The 18,338-nt window shown below is 36.7% G+C and overlaps 1 protein-coding gene across 1 annotated transcript in view; it reads right to left on the bottom strand.

Annotated features, from left to right (window-relative positions):
• The window catches only part of SPON1 (spondin 1), a 192,171-nt gene that overhangs the window by 114,285 nt on the left and 59,548 nt on the right, over positions 1 to 18,338 (bottom strand). Inside the window, exons 4-6 of the mRNA XM_082059584.1 lie at positions 15,464 to 15,537; positions 14,588 to 14,710; positions 10,168 to 10,316 (exon numbers count right to left, since the gene is read on the bottom strand). Of these exons, the coding sequence (XP_081915710.1) occupies positions 10,168 to 10,316; positions 14,588 to 14,710; positions 15,464 to 15,537 (346 nt within the window). The remainder of the gene's footprint in view (positions 1 to 10,167; positions 10,317 to 14,587; positions 14,711 to 15,463; positions 15,538 to 18,338) is intronic.

Raw genomic sequence — 18,338 nt, forward strand, 5'->3', positions numbered from 1 at the left:
TTTATTTGCAGTATTGTAGATTGTTTTAAGCCAAGGAGAAGAGATAGCAACAGACCTTTGTTGCAAAGTTGTTTTTAAGAACTTCTGGATGCCTTTCTTAATCTAAAGATTGGGGGGATGCATGTATCTTGTGTTTTAAAGAAAACAGAATGCTACTGTTTATGGCTGTGTATTAATTAGTCAATGACAACTTAGTCTCTTCATAAAAAGTCTCAAGAGGACAAGCTAGTGATGATCAAGCAGATTTTACATAGTAGATATATTTCTTGTTACACTTGTATGGCTAGTTACAAGCTTTTCATGTAGTTTACACAGATAAGACAATTATTATCAACAACCTTCTCATATCTAAACATTAAAATATAATTGTATAGCCACATGTCTTTGTATGTTATACACATTTTTATACATACACACATTCACCTTTGTGCAGATTACCTTAAAACTAATCATGACAAAGATCTATTTATTCCTTTGTTTTTTATTTTAAAAGTGTGAAAGTCACAAAGTGAAGTTTTCAGCCAAATGTACTACATGCAATTATAGAAAACTGCTTTTAAAGGCCGATTCTCAGCTGTAAGAAGCAGCCAAGCAAAAAAATCATACACGTAACAAACCATGTTCTGAAAATTGTTGTGAGAAACTGAAGCTGTGAGGATCAAATAACAATGATGATTCAGCTGAGTATTTGCCCTGACTGATCTAATCGTTTTGGAAGAACACTAAAAGTAAGTGCTACATTTTGATGCTTTGGAGCATGATTATAGGGAACAACAAAAAGTCCACTGAAAAGAGTCTGCAGTTATTGACCAGTATTGTTTTAGGTTCATATGCAACTAGATAAATTTACAAAATTTTAGCTAGAATGTACATTGCTCATATCAGTGGTACAAGGGTTTGCCTTCAACCTCCCACACAGCCCCAAAGCACAGCTTTTTCCTCTTAGCATTTGAGCATAAACCATAAACCCCCACTTTGTTGGCCCCAACCTCCATGACTACAAAGTCAAATACAGATTATGTTCATTATAGCTAAAAAATGAACAAAGTTACAACTTCTTCCTCTGTGGGCAAATCCACTGACTGTCCATTTCTCCTCACCCTCATATTAAGAATCCTCTCAAATTGAAAAAAGTAGGTACAGTTAATAGATGAATGAGCTTATTTGAAATGAAAACTAGCAGTTCTGATTTATGTATGCTGAAAATCATAGTTTTCAAAAAATCATCCATCCTCTTCCACCATCACTCCACTGTCAACTAACACAGAAATTTATATCCAAGTAAAAGCAATAAATCCCATCTCATATAATGAAATTTAAAATGTCATAAGGCACTATCCTGGTTTCAGCTGGGATACACTTGGTTCTCTTCCTAGTAGCTGGTATAGTGCTGTGTCTTGGTTTTGGTATGAGATGAATGTTGATGATACTCTCATGTTTTGGTTCTTGCCCAGCAGTGTTTGTACCATCGAGAAGGCTGCGAATGCACAAGAGGCTGGGTTGGGCCACAGCCGGGGAAGATGACCAAGGGGATATTCCATACCATATGACATCATGCTCAGAGTATATTTTGGTGGAAGAATAAGGAAGAGGGAGACATTCAGAGTGATGGTGTTTGTCTTCCCAAGTAATGGTTACTACATGATGGAGCCCAGCTTTCCTGAAGATGGCTGAAAATCTGCCTGCCCATGGGAAGTGGTGAATGAATTCCTTGTTTTGCTTTGCTTGACCAGCAGCTTTTGCTTTTTTTATCTCAAACCCACGAGTTTCCCCACTTTTATTCTTTGATTCTCTCTCCCACCCATTGGAGGGGAGCAAGTGAACAGCTGTGTGGGGCTTAGTTGCCAGCTGGGGTTAAACCATGACAGCAGAAACACATTCACACTTACTTAACCTCTGCTTGGTTTATAGGCACATCTGTCTGCCAGTTATTCAACAACCAGTCCCCAAACCTGCAACTAATATCAATCATTTATCTGGTTTGTGCATCAAAATAGCTTTATTAACTATGTAGTCCAAGTGTATTTTCAGTCTATAATAAAAAAAATCTTTAATATACTCTTTCTCCTTTCCATATTTCAATGGAATTTAAAACCAGGCTATTTTAAAGAGTTCTGTTTTCTCTGTTGATATTTATTCTTAAATAAAATATTTTTAAAATATCAAATGTCTTAAAAGTATTGAAAGCATTCAAGAAGGGAAGACAACCAAAAATCATTACATATTCAACATCTAAATTAGTGTTACCAGCTTATAGGAAACATAGCACGGATAGTGATTTTCAGATGCATTCAATTTCTGTAAACAAACAAAATAATTTATCTGGTCACTTAGCTCATTTTTTTTTTTCATTTCCCAAGACTGACTAGTATTATATAGAACAAATATGACAAGAAGAATAAGCTGACTTGTCCAAATTAGAAGACTTACAATATAGGTAAGGTATAGAGTATTTAAGCACCTCATAGACCACGCCAGGTACAGTGCTGGCTTCTTATCTCTCAAAGAAAATACACATTTGAGGTAATCAGTGTTTATCCTGGCAAAACATCAACTTATATGTTGTGATACACGTTACTGTCTCACATAAACTTCCAAATTATTATTTGAAAACAAATTTGCTATAGAATATTTTTAGTTATCAATATATGTACTTTTGAGCCCAGTATTTTAAATCATTTGCTACAATGTTGTCACCAAATATTGGTTATTAACAATGCAGGTAGCAAATATTCCACTCTACTCTTGATTGTCTCTTTTCCAATAATTTCTATATAGCTTTGTTTCACAGAATGTTCTTGGAGTAACAGAATATGTCCCACAATATAAGTAATGGTATTTATTTGAAGATATTAATAACACTGACTGAAGCGAGAATATGATGAATGAGTTGACCTGTATTTAAAGGAGAGAGCTGACTGGTAGAGAATTCAATAACATCTTTTTAAAAAGGAATCCAGAGAGTTTGTAATCAGAAATTAATGACAATAACAGACAGTCTCATCGGAGTCTTGGGTTAACTCTTGAATCTGTTTCAGGTCACTGCATATATTACAGTCCCTAAATTCATTCATATGTTATTTTATGTCAATGTTTGACTGATGAACTTCAAAGAAATGTAGAATCTACAAGCATGTCATTCTTTCCTGAGCTAAAGACAAGTCAACAGCATTAATTTTCTGCATTGCACCACCCCCCAAAAAATAAGTAGTCCTGCTCCTGTTTTTGACTGAAGTAAACTACAACACATTAGAGCCCTTTCAGATTCCAACTGGAAAAGCAATCTAAGAAAAGAAAGTTAAAAGTTGAAATAAAGACTGACGAATAACCTCCCTATTCAGTGTCTTTGGCCAGTTGATGCATTACATATTAATACATATGCAACGTAATACCTGAAAGCGCCTATTCATTGCACATCAAATGCAATAAACAGATTTTGAAATCAGTTAACCTTGATAGTGATGTTTAACTGAAAAGAGCTGTCCTGGAAAATGACACAGACCATGTAGCATTCATATATTTGCATCCATATTTGGTTTTGGAAATATGTATGATAATTGCACATATTATTTTTCTGAGTGTTCTGCTGGAATTTTGGTGGAAATAAGCATCTGTTATACTCACAGTAATAGAGTTCTGAACTGAGGTTCCTAAACAAATAAACAACAACAATGAAACCCAGACTAAAAAGCTAATGCCAGAATGATGAACTTGACATTGTGGAGTTTATTCCTCGGTTTTTGTTTAAGTTGAAAATTTATCTGAATAATTAAGCATTTGCAAGTGAAATGAGCTAGTAGGACTCTTCAGATTCAGCCATGATATCATGCTGTTCCTTTGAAAAATATTTACAATGCAACAAGAGAGAAAACAGGGGAAGGTCCCCTGGTTCCTGACAAATGCTGCTAATGAGAGTTCAGGCACTTCTTTAGCATTTGCAGCACCTCTTAATAGGCAGCTGAATGTCTCTGGCTATGCAGCCACCGCATTTTAATCACAGGTTAAGCCACTGCAGATGAAAGTATTCAGAGAGAAGTAAACTCTTCACTAATTTTGTTTTTAGAGGTTCTCTGACCCTTTAAAAACAGCCTCCGCTCAAGTCAACTGGAGTTTAGGCAATGGCTCCCAGGGGAGGAGGAGCCCATGCATCTGTTCTGCGTGCCCATCCAACAACTTGACATTACTTTTCTACCTTTTGTGTTACTTAACATTCTGCTTGTGTTGCTGTAAGACAGTTCCAGGGCACCTTAGAGTCGCTTCTAAAATGTATCTATTGTGCCTTCTTAGGATTTAAAGCTACCATTCCAAAACAAAATAGTTGCAAGCAATAAATCCAAGTCAGACTGATTTCTCTAACCAAAGTCTGGTGTTAGGAGTGTTCAACTTCTGCTATCAGATGGAGTTTGTCCCTCAGTATTAGCAGTACAAGAAGAATCAGTGCATCTGAAATATTTTAAAAATATTACAGTGGCAAACCGAAAAAAGAATAATTTGAAAGTAATTTCATCACATCTTTCCACTGGATGAATCTGCTACAGGATAGCAATAATTTTCTGACAGCAGAACATTATGATAAAATCTAACTGCAGGAAATGAAAAGGCATGATATTTTAAAAGACTTTAAAATTAGCAAATAATGTCTAGCAATCCAATCATGTTGTCTTGAACAGATGATGTCTCCTAGTGACTTTTATGTCTGTGTACTGGAGAGCTAAAATTATTGCATGCTGTCCAAGTGAATGAATCTACCAAACGCAGAAGCAACTATTCCCTCCTCTAGCATCACTTTACTGCAATTCAGGCAGTTATCAAAGGGGCAGAGCAAATCTTTGTAAGCTTTGATGTGCCTCTCTATTATAGACATTTAAAAGGGCAGGAATTTTGTTGGTCCCACTTCTGCAAGAGTTAGGATCAGAATTCGCTGAAGGAAAGATCAGCCTTTGAGTTAAACTTTTTTTTTTGAAGGGTCTGTCTTCTGCAAAAGAATTCTACCTCATTTGAAGGGGGTTTTTTTATTCAAAGAACCTACCTATTAGATTTAACTAAAAAGCTGTAGGTATTCCTGGTTTATATTATAAATGGAGGCTCTGTGATAATTGTAAGAAAATAAGCAGTAAGACAAATTAAGGTAAATGAAAGGGAAACTGATGGTTGAACTAACTGTTAAAACCTTAACTCATTGTTTGGTTATGCAAATTGTTTCATATCAATAACTGACCAATTATTCAGACGGCAAAACTTCAAAGGCTCCCATGCAAGCTAGAGGTTTGAAACCTCTGGAATTCATTAAGCAAGATGAGAGTTTGCAACCTGGAGTTTTAAAAATCAAGCTGCTTTATTTATTAGCAAATAGTAACCACTGTTATAAACACACACACACACATATCATCTCTATTTGTCTGTTACCAGAACAATCAGCAATCCTCAGCTGACCATGAATGGCAAAGCTACATGCAGTGTGCACAAGTCAACGTGAGGTTATTCCATATCAAAACCATGTCCTAACAGAAGCCTGTTCAGTGCTGACAATTTCCAAAACCACTTCCTAATTTTAAGTAAAGAAGTTTCCTGCAACGCAACATACACCCCCATATATTATGACAATTTTTGAAACAACAATAGCTCGCGCCTGTCGACTTCTCTGTGGCTGCACGAGTCCCGTTACATCACAAAGGCAGTTTCTTGAAAGAGAAACATCCATCCTTAATAGAACAAAACTACAGTTGTTTAACACTTTCTAGATCACGAGTGCAAAAAACGTCTGATTTTCACAGATCTTTAACAGCAGAAAGGACCTTCATTGCTCAATGGCAATGAAATACCTGCCCTGGCTCTGCACGTAACTAAAACAAGTAGATTAAAGATCTACCACAAATCCAAATGAGCCACCCTAACCAGCATGTTTCACAAATATTTACAACTCTACTTACAGTGAGTTTCACGTAATCCTACTGCATTTTCCTGTTCTTATTACTAAACCTGGCAAAAAGCAACTTGACAAAACACAAAAAAGCATGGTTAACCAATCCACTATTTTACTGAAGTTTTGACCCGAGGCTAAATACAATTTCAAAATGATATTTTGCCTGGTCTTCTAAAACCAGGGAATTTACCACTATCAAAAGACACTTTGCACAAAGCGTGTTCAATATCTGCCAGCTCTCATGATCCTCCAAAGCACAATGATGTTTTCAGAGTACTCAAATGAAACTCAATTCATTTTTATTGGTTGCCTGCATGAACTTTTAAACATATATTGAATCTTTCGTGTTTTGGCCCAGGAAATAATACAGGAAATAATGTTTCTTTCTTTTTGCTATGTCAAAGTGAACATTCCACATGTTTAGTTATTTTTAAAGCCAAAACATGATTGTTTAATGGTTGCATAAGCAATTAAAACTTTTGAAATTCCAATTAGAGACCAGAGTAACTATTGAAAGCAAATGCTAGCTTGCTGATGGGAACACACAGTGGCTATGTTTTTAATATAAGCCTACAGAAATAAAATTCCGTGAAGAAACTTAAATTTGGGGTTTCCAAACTTTCTTCAGAATAAGGATTTGTAGAAACACAATTTATTTACTGTTATGTCAGGAAACAAAAAGTTGATTTTCACTTTACTTGAAAAGCAAAGCCAGAAAGAGAACTCTAAGTATTTGCCTTATACATCACCAGAAAGAGATAAAAGAAAACTAAATATTTTTAAAGCCTTTATTTTCTGTATTTCAGTAGTTGTCAGAAAAAGGGCACCTTTTAAAAACATGTCTTTTCAAAATGAATGCTGTACTTTGACCTACATTGGTATCATACTCACAGTAATTAACCATATGGCCACCAAGAGCAAAATGGTACAGCATTCAACATCAGCTTTATTTCTTAGTAGGGGATGCCTTTATTATAATCAAGTACCAAAAAAAAAGAATGCAATTGTGATCAACAGTTTTTGTTTGTTTTTTAAGGAAAAGAACACAAACCATGAATCACCTTAACTACAGTTTCCAGCATAAATTTATTACAAGATAGAAGCTACCCTAGAAGAGGTGTTCTGAATCCTGCTGCATGAATTATTTACTGGTAGATAAAGCTTCCCTTTTTGACATAAATAGGCAACAATTTATTTTTGGCAGAAACTTAGCATAGTAAACAGGCATTTCCAGTGTTCTAAATTACCAACATGCCAGAAATTTTAAAATATTATACCAAGTATACCTTCCAAAAGGAAAGGGTGGAAAATCTGCCACTTAACATTTTCAAAAGGAATAAGAAGTACTATAACTCACAATAGAGGTGTATGCACAGAGCAACAGAGGAGTCTAACTGAGCAAACAAAAGTCTAGATGCAAATTTACAATCAAGCAGTTTGGTCTGCCCAGAATTAGGTTAAATATAGAATTTAAAAAATGTAGTCAGGCTGTAACTAAAGTAGAAAGCATGCTGAGACAGTGTTTACTACTTCACTGCTGCACCAAGTTGAAAAATCTACTGCAAATTTCAGTGGGCTTTGCAGAGAAACCTAAAGGGCTTTTGGACTGGTTGTAAGAACAGTGACTGTACTTTTCACATTAGACTTTATAGTCATATTAATATTTCCTAAGTGTTCCTGGGGCCGGTGCCTCTGAAAAGTGGGTGGGAACTAAATCCTGTCCTAGGGACTAAGGAGGAAGGGAACCCTGTGGGTACATTGGTGCCATTCACTGAAGGTTTGGTTAAGCAAAGAGAGACATTTCAGTTGGCCAATTTCTTCTAGTTTCCATGAGTGACAACAGCTGAACCTCCCTGGTTGATTAGCTGATTTTTAACTTTTATAAGTACTCAATAACAGATAATTCAAAAAGCAAAATTTTGAGCCTGCTTCAGTAAACATGATAATAACTCACCTGGAACTATAACAAAAAGTAATCAATATACTACAGATTCCTTTTTGTAATTCAGGTGATTTACCAGCTTCAGTCAGAAAAATCTAATGACCCATTTTTCAATGGAAGATCACAGCGCTGTGTTGGAAAACAGGTAATGAAATGGTAACTATTCAACTGAAATTACAGTTCTCAAAATAAATAAATAAATAAACAAACAAATCCAACAATTATATTGCTGTATTTTTTACTCCATTTTTTAAAAATTACATGGATATATTAAAAAAATCCAAACCAGAACTATTTTGTAAAAAATCAATTTTTTTATAGAGTCATAACAATGATATATTTTATTGTGTAGAAAGTTTTGGATATTTCAGGTTTCATCTTCAATGAAGAAATTGTCTTCACATAACTTTAATTATGTGTCAAAAAATTTATAAGCACCTTACTGGAAAGCAGAACTTGCTCTTCCCAAATGTCTGGAGGCATAGACAGCTCTAATCTGAGGCCACTGAAGACAATGGAAATAGGTGTCCCCCCTCACTGACCTTTCAGAGAGCATTAAACCCAACCTGTAAGAATGTTATCTCTTTGTCCACAAGGAATATGCAGAAAGTACAAACTGTTTCCTGGAGAAAGTGGTAAGGTACAGAATATTACCTATCCTAGTTAAAAAAAAAAAAGTGGCAAAGTGACTTGGTATTTATACTAAAACACTTAAGCAAAACCAAATGAGCTCTCTTGAGACATTTAAATCCAAGAGGAGCAGCTATGTCTCTATGTCACTACGACTTGCTTCATCTACCTAGGACAGAACATTTAACATTACACTTTTTAAAAATTTTGATCCATGTTTTAACCATCTTAGGTTTTTGTTGTTTAAACAGAGAAATCACTATATGGATACACAATTCCCCTTTCAAATTCTGTATTTGTTTCTGTCCAGGTAGTTTATCATTTAACAAGTTCTGGACAAATCAGACTTTCTGAGAACAAAATGAGAGAGTGAATGTATTTCAGAGATACAAGAGGTCAATGAGCATTCTTTTGCTCATATCATTCCTTTTCCTTTCTCTGTTTGTTCATTTATAACCCCTGAAGCATAACACACAAATTATCCTATTGTACACATCAAGCGCTCGACAGATTGTTTTACTAAATCACTTATGTGATGTGAGCTTTCCTTCCAGGCTGCCAGGAAAAGTTTAACAAAGAGGCTGATTAGCTCCTTTAACTTCTCCCACATAAACAAACTACAAAGCAAGTTTTCAGTACCCAGGGCCATCCATGCAAAAATATCACACAGGCTCTTTACAGTAAGAACACAAATCCGAGCATTTGGAGGTGCTCAGTCAAGAAGAAAAGCAGCTGATGATTCAGCAGTCTGTCAAATAGGGAGCAGAAATGTTCACGCTTGAGAATCTTTAGTTAATGACACATAATTGTTAGGACACCTCTTAACAAAGCTCCACTTAAAGAAAGCCTCGTTTTGTTCCATACATGGACAGGCAATTTTTAGTAATAATTCATAAAAATCATTGGGGTTTTTTGTGAATAAAACTTCAGATAATGTCAATGACACAGATTCTGATTACTTAAATATGTGTTTATGTATTCACCTAAGAAAGTGCCTACAAAACACGGTAGAGAGAGTAGATTTCCAGATCCAAGTCTGGCCATGTAAGAAGTGCATTACCTTCACTGGGCACATTACAGCTGTGCGCTTCTATCTTCAGAAAGCTGAAAAGCATCTTGAGAGAGAGTGATTTTAATAAATTAAGTCCTCCCATCATCCCACGACAGAAGGCTGGAAGGATGACAGCAGAAATGAAGGTGGAACAAGAAACGGAAAAGGCGAAAATGGATCCCTAGGTAGATTAGGAAGTGTGGGGAAGGAAACAATGCTACCAACTCTCAAGGCAGGCAGGGATATTGCAAGAGAAAAAGTTAAATAAATAAATAAAGACTGCATGAAATGTTGGCAGCTTAGCTCCTGGCATTACTACTGCTGCTGTCTTGGTTGTAGAACTTCACCTCAGTACCTCTCAAAAATATTAGTGCAGCTTAAATGCACATTAAAAAGAAACAAAAAGTCAAACAAACTCTTTATCCTATAATAAACCTTGGTGTACCTGGGAATAGAAAACAGACTTTGATCCTAGAGAATGTGTCTAGAAAGGTAGATCTCCTAATCTGCTTAACTGAAAACGAGCCAGCAAAATGACATTCACAGATATTGTCAATGACAAATTGTTCACAAGCCAAGGTAGGATGCATTTTTTTAAAGCATGCATTAAATTACACCTACTTGCTGTCGAATTTCTTCTTCCATCTTTACTGGGGACCCCAACTCTGCGACTTGTTTGACACCTTCACTGGCATACCCTCCGTACTCCCAAAGGATGTAGTTCTTTGAGTGAGAACTACCAATGATCGCAGACCAATGGTTGGTGCGCCCTTTTGGGAGGTGGATAAGAGAAAAGAATTAAGAGTACATCAACATTCTGGCTTTTATAACATCAACAGTTGCTAACATCAAGACAGCCTCGAAGCAAAATTCCTGATTTTTTATTTAAGTGAAAGGCTTGAGGTGTACAATCTTCACCAGTACCAAGCTCTTGCATGTGTTATGTGCTGTCAGTTCTCACTACATCAATGCATCGTGTCTTCAGAGTACTAAAGAACAAGCCAGTGAACTACAGAAATAAAGTGTCAGTAATCATTAGATATAATAACACAGACAGAAATGGTGAGGAAGATTGTATTCTGGCTAATCAAGCAGTCTCCCCACACAGACAGGCTTAGTATATTTATTTCTTCACCAAAGATTTCACTTCTCCAGGGAGTTTAAGAATCCTGTTAATTTTAGGTTTCCACGTAATATATTTATGTGGATGAAACCTTCAAGGGAAGACTTTAGTGGTCATTCCAAGATTTAACAGCAGTTCATTTCCTTGCCGGTTTCCAACAGTCCTTCAATTTATGTTTGGGTGGTGACAGCAGATTACCAGGAAAAGGTAGATAGAAACGTGATTACAGAATCATAGAATGTTAGGGATTGGAAGGGACCTCAAAAGCTCATCCAGTCCAATCCCCCTGCCGGAGCAGGAACACCCAGATGAGGTTACACAGGAAGGCGTCCAGGTGGGTTTTGAATGTCTCCAGAGTAGGAGACTCCACAACCCCCCTGGGCAGCCTGTCCCAGTGTCTGTTACCTTTACTGAGAAGTTTCTTCTCAAATTTAAGTGGAACCTCTTGTGTTCCAATTTGAACCCATTACCCCTTGTCCTACCATTGGCTGTCACCGAGAAGAGCCTGGCTCCATCCTTGTGACACTCACCCTTTATATATCTGCAAACATTAATGAGGTCACCCCTCAGTCTCCTCTTCTCCAAGCTAAAGAGCCCCAGCTCCCTCAGCCTTTCCTCATAAGGGAGATGCTCCACTCCCTTCGTCATCTTTGTTGCCCTTTGTGATTACACAATCATTAAATGTTACAGATTTTCGTTTTGTGCCCAAACATTATCAGGCACAGAGCTGTAAAGGGCTTACAGCTAGAAACTTTGCCCAGCAGCTTCCTGCTGAAATGGAGGTGAAAAATTTGCTTTCTATGAGCAAATGCTGTCCAGGACTATTTCCAGGAAACTTTTTCAGTACTGGTAAAGAACCGCTCTTATTGGCACTAACATAGCTGGTTTTTCTGCTTCTGCATACTTGTACCATGTCTCCCCCCATGCTCATTAGTAGGAGTTCCCTTTAATTTAGGGAAGTTTGGTGCTTCTATATTCACCAAGTTTGCTTGCTAAAATTTGTCATAGTGTAAGAGTTGCTGAGCTAGGCAAAAAGATTCCTAGTCTCATTTCTTGTCTTGTTGAACAGGAAAACAATGGAAAAGTTTGAAGAGAAAACCTTAGAGAAGTCTGACTGAAAAGAGAATCGAGCAGAAATAAGGAGTCACAGAAGTTCCACAGGATTGGAAATAAAAATTAATTCACTTAAGTGCCAAATAACACTCTGTAAGGATATGGGCTTAAGGGAAAAGGATGAGAAAATGAACTGCTCACATAAGGAAACAGCCTGGTAGCAACACAAAGACTGTAGGAGGTTAGAGAGACAGAATGATGGATTGAGACAATATTTAATATTTTTCTTTGCAATGCAAAATGTAGAGAGCAGCAGTGAAAACAGCTGAAAATGATAATAAATAAATGAAAAATGAATAATTAAGTAAACAAAAGGAATGCAAATTTAAGATGTGAAAGGAGAGACAATGAAATTGAAAAAGACAGGGTAGAGAATTGAATAGATAAAGTCAGATGCAGAAAACTAATCACAGGAGAACAGAAAATAGATTAGAAAAAAATGAACACCAATGATAGGGTGGAAAAGAAGCTAGAAAAGTGTAGCAAACAGAAGAGATAGATGAGGTAGATGGTCTAGCAACACAGCAAACAGTCTCCATAGTTTCCTCAGTGCTAAACTTGGACCAAAATACACTTATTGAGCTCTGAATTGTAGCAGGCTTGATGTTTTCCGAATTGATGAAAGCTAGCCAGTAATTGAGCTCCAAATGGAGAAAAAACAAAACTAAAGCTCCCCCTCCCCACAGGTAATAGCTGACAACACAACAATGTCAGAAGATGGTTTCTTGATACAAGATCTAGTAATTTTTCCTTAAGTATATGCTGGCACCTTGTCAAACCACAGAGAGAGACTGTTATTCAGCTCCAGTGATGAAACCACCAGTTCTGCTCATTCATTCTTCCCAGCACACAGGCCTGACTATCTAATGAGTCAGACAATAGGATTCACTGTAACACACACTAAGTGACACCTACTGAAACTTATTGAAAGAGAAGGTTCTACATAGTTCCACAAAAGAAGAATGTATCACTACAGAGAGGACCCAGACTGCCTTCAAGCCTTTAGTAAAATGGATAATGAATTGTTCCATGGGCTCCAAAGCTTCTCTCCCTCCATATCCTGAACAGGACAGGAACATCTGCTGTCTTTGCAACCAGAGCCCAGTCTCTTCCACCACACACCTCTCCCTCAAGATATTGGCTCTGTGGAGAGAGCTCCTGGCCCACCCACTTGCCCAAATGAGCTGTTCAAAGTAAGCTACATCTACCTTATACTTTTTACAGATTCACAAATGTTTCACTCCTCACCTTGAATCTCCCATTTCTTACAAGAACAAAGAGACAACTCGGTATTTCTTATGCCTTTTCCTCTAAGCATCAAAGATACCTCTCTACGTGAAATAATCTGAGCAGTACAAGGGCAGAATTATTTTGCATCACCAGGCCGATATCAGCATTCAGTTTTTAAGACAGTAAACAGAACACTGGCAGCTTTCCAATAGTGTTATTTCACTTCCTTGTTGTATGAGTAGTTCCTTAACTTACACACTTGTATGTGTATTTTTGCATAAAGATCAAGGTGTCATCACAACATGAGAATGTATCCTCTGGCATATATCAAATCATGATGGAGAGCATATATATTTCTGTTATCATATAAGGGTGATAAACAGAGAGAATAAATGCTTTTAAGCCACAGGGCATATGTAAATATAAATCTTTCTGACTAGCAAGATGTGATAGGAAATTTAATACTTCCCCTTGAGCCAGATTTAATAACAAATGAAATACTCAGCTTCTACTAGTCCTACTATCAGGAGTTGTGATAACTTGCAAAAATTACCTGAAAACTATGCTCATTTTTTTTAAAGCTTTAGTTTGCAATTCAGTTTTTGGTTGGTTGGTTATGTTTTTTTAGTTAGTTGGTGGGAGTTTTTTTATGCTTTTTGGGTTGTTTCCAGTCCATCTGAGATCCATGAAAGCAAAAGTGGTTTAAGATGTAGTTTTTGAACCCTTTCTACAGCTATGGAACACCTCGCTCTGTTCACTCTACGGTTGACACTCGCCAAACAACATTGTGTTGCAGTGGTTTCACTCTAAGCAATGCTTTATAGAGTGGGTGCATCTGATAACTCCTAAACAAACACACTGTAAGATTTAACAGAACAGAGGTATTTTAATTGCACTGGTATAATAAATGTAAAATTATTACCTATCCATGGAATCTGTGAAAACCTTGAAAGAGTTTCCCAGAATTAAAAGTTTTGCACGTACCTTCCAGAAACATTTCTATGTAGTAGCAAAAGAAAATACTTCATCTGACAAAATAAATTCTTTGGAGAAAAGCTAAGCCCAGTTCTTGGGCAGTAAGTTTTGGGGTTTGTCAAAACTATCCAGAATCTTTCAAAAGTCTTTGAGGGAAAACATACTGGCTAGATTGTCATGATTGGGAAAAAACACCACACCAACCCCACCCCACAAATAAAAACATAACAAAACAAAACAACAAAAAACCACCACTAACAAAAAAGAAACACACAACCAAAAAGAAAAAAAAGGGCAAACAAAAAAATCCACCACACACCCAAACAAAACCCACAAACACCCCACACACCTTCCTCACCACAAAGAAATCTTGAAAATGTGATCTCATATGCACCTCAGTTCAAAGGTCAGGTAAATCAATAGAATTTATTTGTAAGATATAGCATTCACAGAAAGATCCATGGATTTTCAATACTGTGCAGTATTCCATATATGTCATAATTTACACTGCTGAGCTGTAAATAACTAATGTGTCATGCAACAGGCTCCCATTCTCTTCACAGTCCCTGTATGGTACAATAGTAAAGGAATGATACTCACGTGGAAAATCTTTGGGATGTGTCTTTTCTGACCAGTTTCCATAAAAAGTTAGCCTGTATTTGGCAGTTCCACAGGCACAACAATCTAAAATTGGTTTGTCAGTCACACCTTCTGAGGCTGAGTCTGAAAAAGCAGCAAAGTACACATTGAAAGTGGTTACAACTCAAATCAACAGATGACAGCAGAGTTGCCATAAAAATACTTCAATAACTAAATCTTAGTTAAGCGTTTTTTTCTGGGTTTTTTTTGTGTTTATTTGTTGTTGTTGTTGGTTTTGTTTGGCTTGGGGTTTGTGTTTGTGGTTTTTGGGGTTTTTTTTTAAGTTGGGCTACACTAGACTAGACTAGAACCCTGAAATACCTGGATCATATTTATGAGTGGATATAATTATTTCAATCTACATTTTAAAATAAGAAGGCACTGCTATTTCAATCATGTTCAGATTTCAAACGCGTTTGTTTCTGGTTCTTAGCTGATATGGACAAAGCCTCAGCCGTTCTCAAAATGCAATAAGCTTGAAATTTCGGGAGAGCCAAAGCATATAAATTCTCCAGTGGATGTCATAACCAGCTTCAATGTTTAGGTTTAGGAAAGGATGAAATAGCCCAAGGTTCAATAAACTAAGTGCCCTGGAGACAAACAGGTTTTACACAAAGACCAGGTAAAAAGTTGCACATTTCACATTTAGGAGAAGGCAAGGAAGATTGTATGTGGAACAGTATGTGTGATAAGGAAGAACATAACTGACTGGAAGATCCCAAATTTGAACCAGGATGAAACTGTACAAGGCCTCAAAATTTTAGTTTGATATAATGAGTTAAGAGAAATATGTAGAACACAACAAGGAGGTCAGACAGATGTTTTTCTTTACCTTACCTTGTTCACAAATTTTTTTGGTGAGAGAACCCTCATCTTGAAAATAAATTATGCGCTTCTGCACAATACTGGCTCTATAAAGAAAAAAAATGGTTTTAAATATATTCATCCCTTAAAGGGAGAAGGAAATGTATGATAAGGTTGCAAAAGGATAGAACTGGATTGCTAAAGCCCAGGCATATTTGCCGCTTCCGACATTACATACACACAATACAGGACTACAGATAGGATAATTTTATTTCAACTTGCATTTGAATTTTACCACATTTTACAGAAACCTGGAACGTTAGTACCTTTAGAAAAGTGATCGCAGTCATATGGTGAGGATCTATGCTCTTGAAATGCATGAAGGTCAACTGAATATTCGATATTTCAACCAAATGTTATATTAAAATATTGAAATTATATTCAATTTCAGAAAAATAGTACAGCTAAAGGAAGCAGCTGTTTGTAGGAAATTACATGTCATTTTGAAGAGATAAATACCTCTGAAATATGACAGCAATCCAGTGCAAATATCATGTAAAATGAAAGTTAGAAAGAGCTAGGATAAGAGAAAGTCTTTAAAAGCAATTCAAAGGTTCCCAAAGACAAACCACTTCAAAATTTATTCAATCTATAATATTTTATTAAGGCTTATAGTTCCAACAAAGTGTGAGTTTATAAGCCTCGATGTGGTGGCAAGGCAGGGCGGCTGAATCTGAAAACCATACAGGCAAAACCAGAGTTACTGTGCAATTTTACTTTTACAGCTGGGAATGTATTGCTGAAATTTTTAACCTTGCATCTGATAGCCTATAGATTGAATTTTGCATCAAAGATCTTCAAATCAGCAAAGCACTAAGCTCAGGTTCTTGCAGACTGGTATCATAACCACCACCCAGTAAATCTCAAAAAAAATGTCAACTGGAAAATAAGTTGAAATGGTTCTGGTGACCTCTTCCAGTCCTCAGCTTATTTGACCATTTTTCACTATAAAAATCTAATTAACATGTAAACTTTATCTTCTTTCTATAAGAACACAGAACTTGGTTAAATTCAAAGATTTTATATGGACAGGGAGTTTTCTAAGGAGAACCTGCTTTGGGAGCTGGCATTCTTCTTTGTTTACCAGTATGGGAGCACATTCTTCCAGCAACATTTTGTACTACTCATATTTAAAACCCTAAATAGCAAGGACCAGATTCTTGTCTTACCTCAACTTTACACTCAAATTAATTATCTTTGTTTCTCTAGAGTTATTCCTCACTCGTATCAGTTGAAGTGAGAAGAAAAATAAAACTGTTTGTGCTTAGAAGTGTTGTTGTAGTTACATAAACCTTTCTTTGACAATGTCTCACCCCATAAAATTATCAAAAATAAGATGCAATTTTACTGTCCTTTCTTTGCCAAGATACAAAGTCAGAGTAGGATAGGAAAGAATCTTTCGTTTCATATTATAAAGCAACCAGGAGAATAACTGGGTTTTGTAAACCTCTTAAAGCTAGATCGAACCAGAAAGGGTGTAGAAGCTACAGTGTGCTCTCACCCTTAGTAGGGCTGGCATCTTCTAATGGAAGATGTGGTAAAGGAAAATACAGGCAACCAACCAAGGCTGCAAAAAAAAACCAGCATGAAACAGAAGAGCAAGACTGACTTTTACAGAAAGCATGGGCATGGTCTGTCAGTAGGGGTAAATATGAGCCTGTAGCAAGTAATAGTGAATGAAACCTAGAGTTAGTTAAATCTTCCTTTAATTAATATGAGAACTGTTGTGGGACAATTTAAACGGTGCCAGAATACACTGACCAATTATGTGAGAAGTAGAATGGAAACTTTCTGAGCAATCTTTTTCAGGGTTTCTAACAAGAAACAAGTGGAAAAAAAAGAAAACAAACAACCACTAAAACAACTGCTAGCAAGACTATGAGTCCAATGGCGAGCCTGTGACAATGACATGCTCCCTTTTTCCAGCCTTCAGGTTGAAAATCAAAGATAACTTTAAAGACTTTTTGGATGCTACACTGCAATTGAGAACCAATACTTTCACACGGACTCAATGAAACGTATACAATTTTTTATATACCATCAATCACTGTTTTCAAACACTGTACTGTAAAACTGAAAAGCAGTCATGCAGGTTGATTTATTCATAAAATGCAAAGTAACACCAACCTGAACTGAAATGTATATGCATCATCACATTTCAAATATTGTCAAGACTCTAAATTCTTATACACTGGCTAGTTACCAGCAGCTATTTTCCAGGACTGATATTAGGGTCAATAGCATCTCCATTGATGTCCTGGATGAGGAAATGGAATGCAATCTCAACAAGTTTGCAGGTGATACTAAACTGGGGGAGCAGCTGACATGCTGGAGGGTAAGGCTACTATTTGGATGGGCAGATTCCCAACAGACATGAAAAATGAGTTTGCATGAACCTCATGAAAAGTCAAAGGGAAAGTCTTGTATATAGGATGGAATAATGCAGTTACAACAGTACTGGGCATCTGTTAGCCAGAGAGCAGCTTTGCAGACAAGGCCTTGGGGGTCCTGGTGGACAAGCAGACCATGACCCAAGCAGCATGCCATTGCCACTGAGGCAGCCACCAGACTTTTGGGTGGTTTCAGCAAAAGCATAGCAACCTGGTCAAGGAACATGATTTCTTCCCCTCCATTTAGTACTTGTGAAACCACATCTAGAGTATTACAGTCAGTTTGGGGCTGCTCAGTTAAAGAAAGACATTGCATTACTACAGAAAGTCCAGTGAAGGGCCATCAAGAGGATTACAACCCATGATGTCTAAGTAAAGGCTGAGAAAAGGAAGAATCTTACTGCTTGCTGTCTTCAACTACTTATTGGAAAGATACAGAAGAGGTACAACCAGTTGCT

This window comes from Streptopelia decaocto (assembly GCF_964273445.1).
Source record: "Streptopelia decaocto genome assembly, chromosome: 7".
In the NCBI taxonomy this organism is placed as follows: Eukaryota; Metazoa; Chordata; class Aves; order Columbiformes; family Columbidae; genus Streptopelia; species Streptopelia decaocto.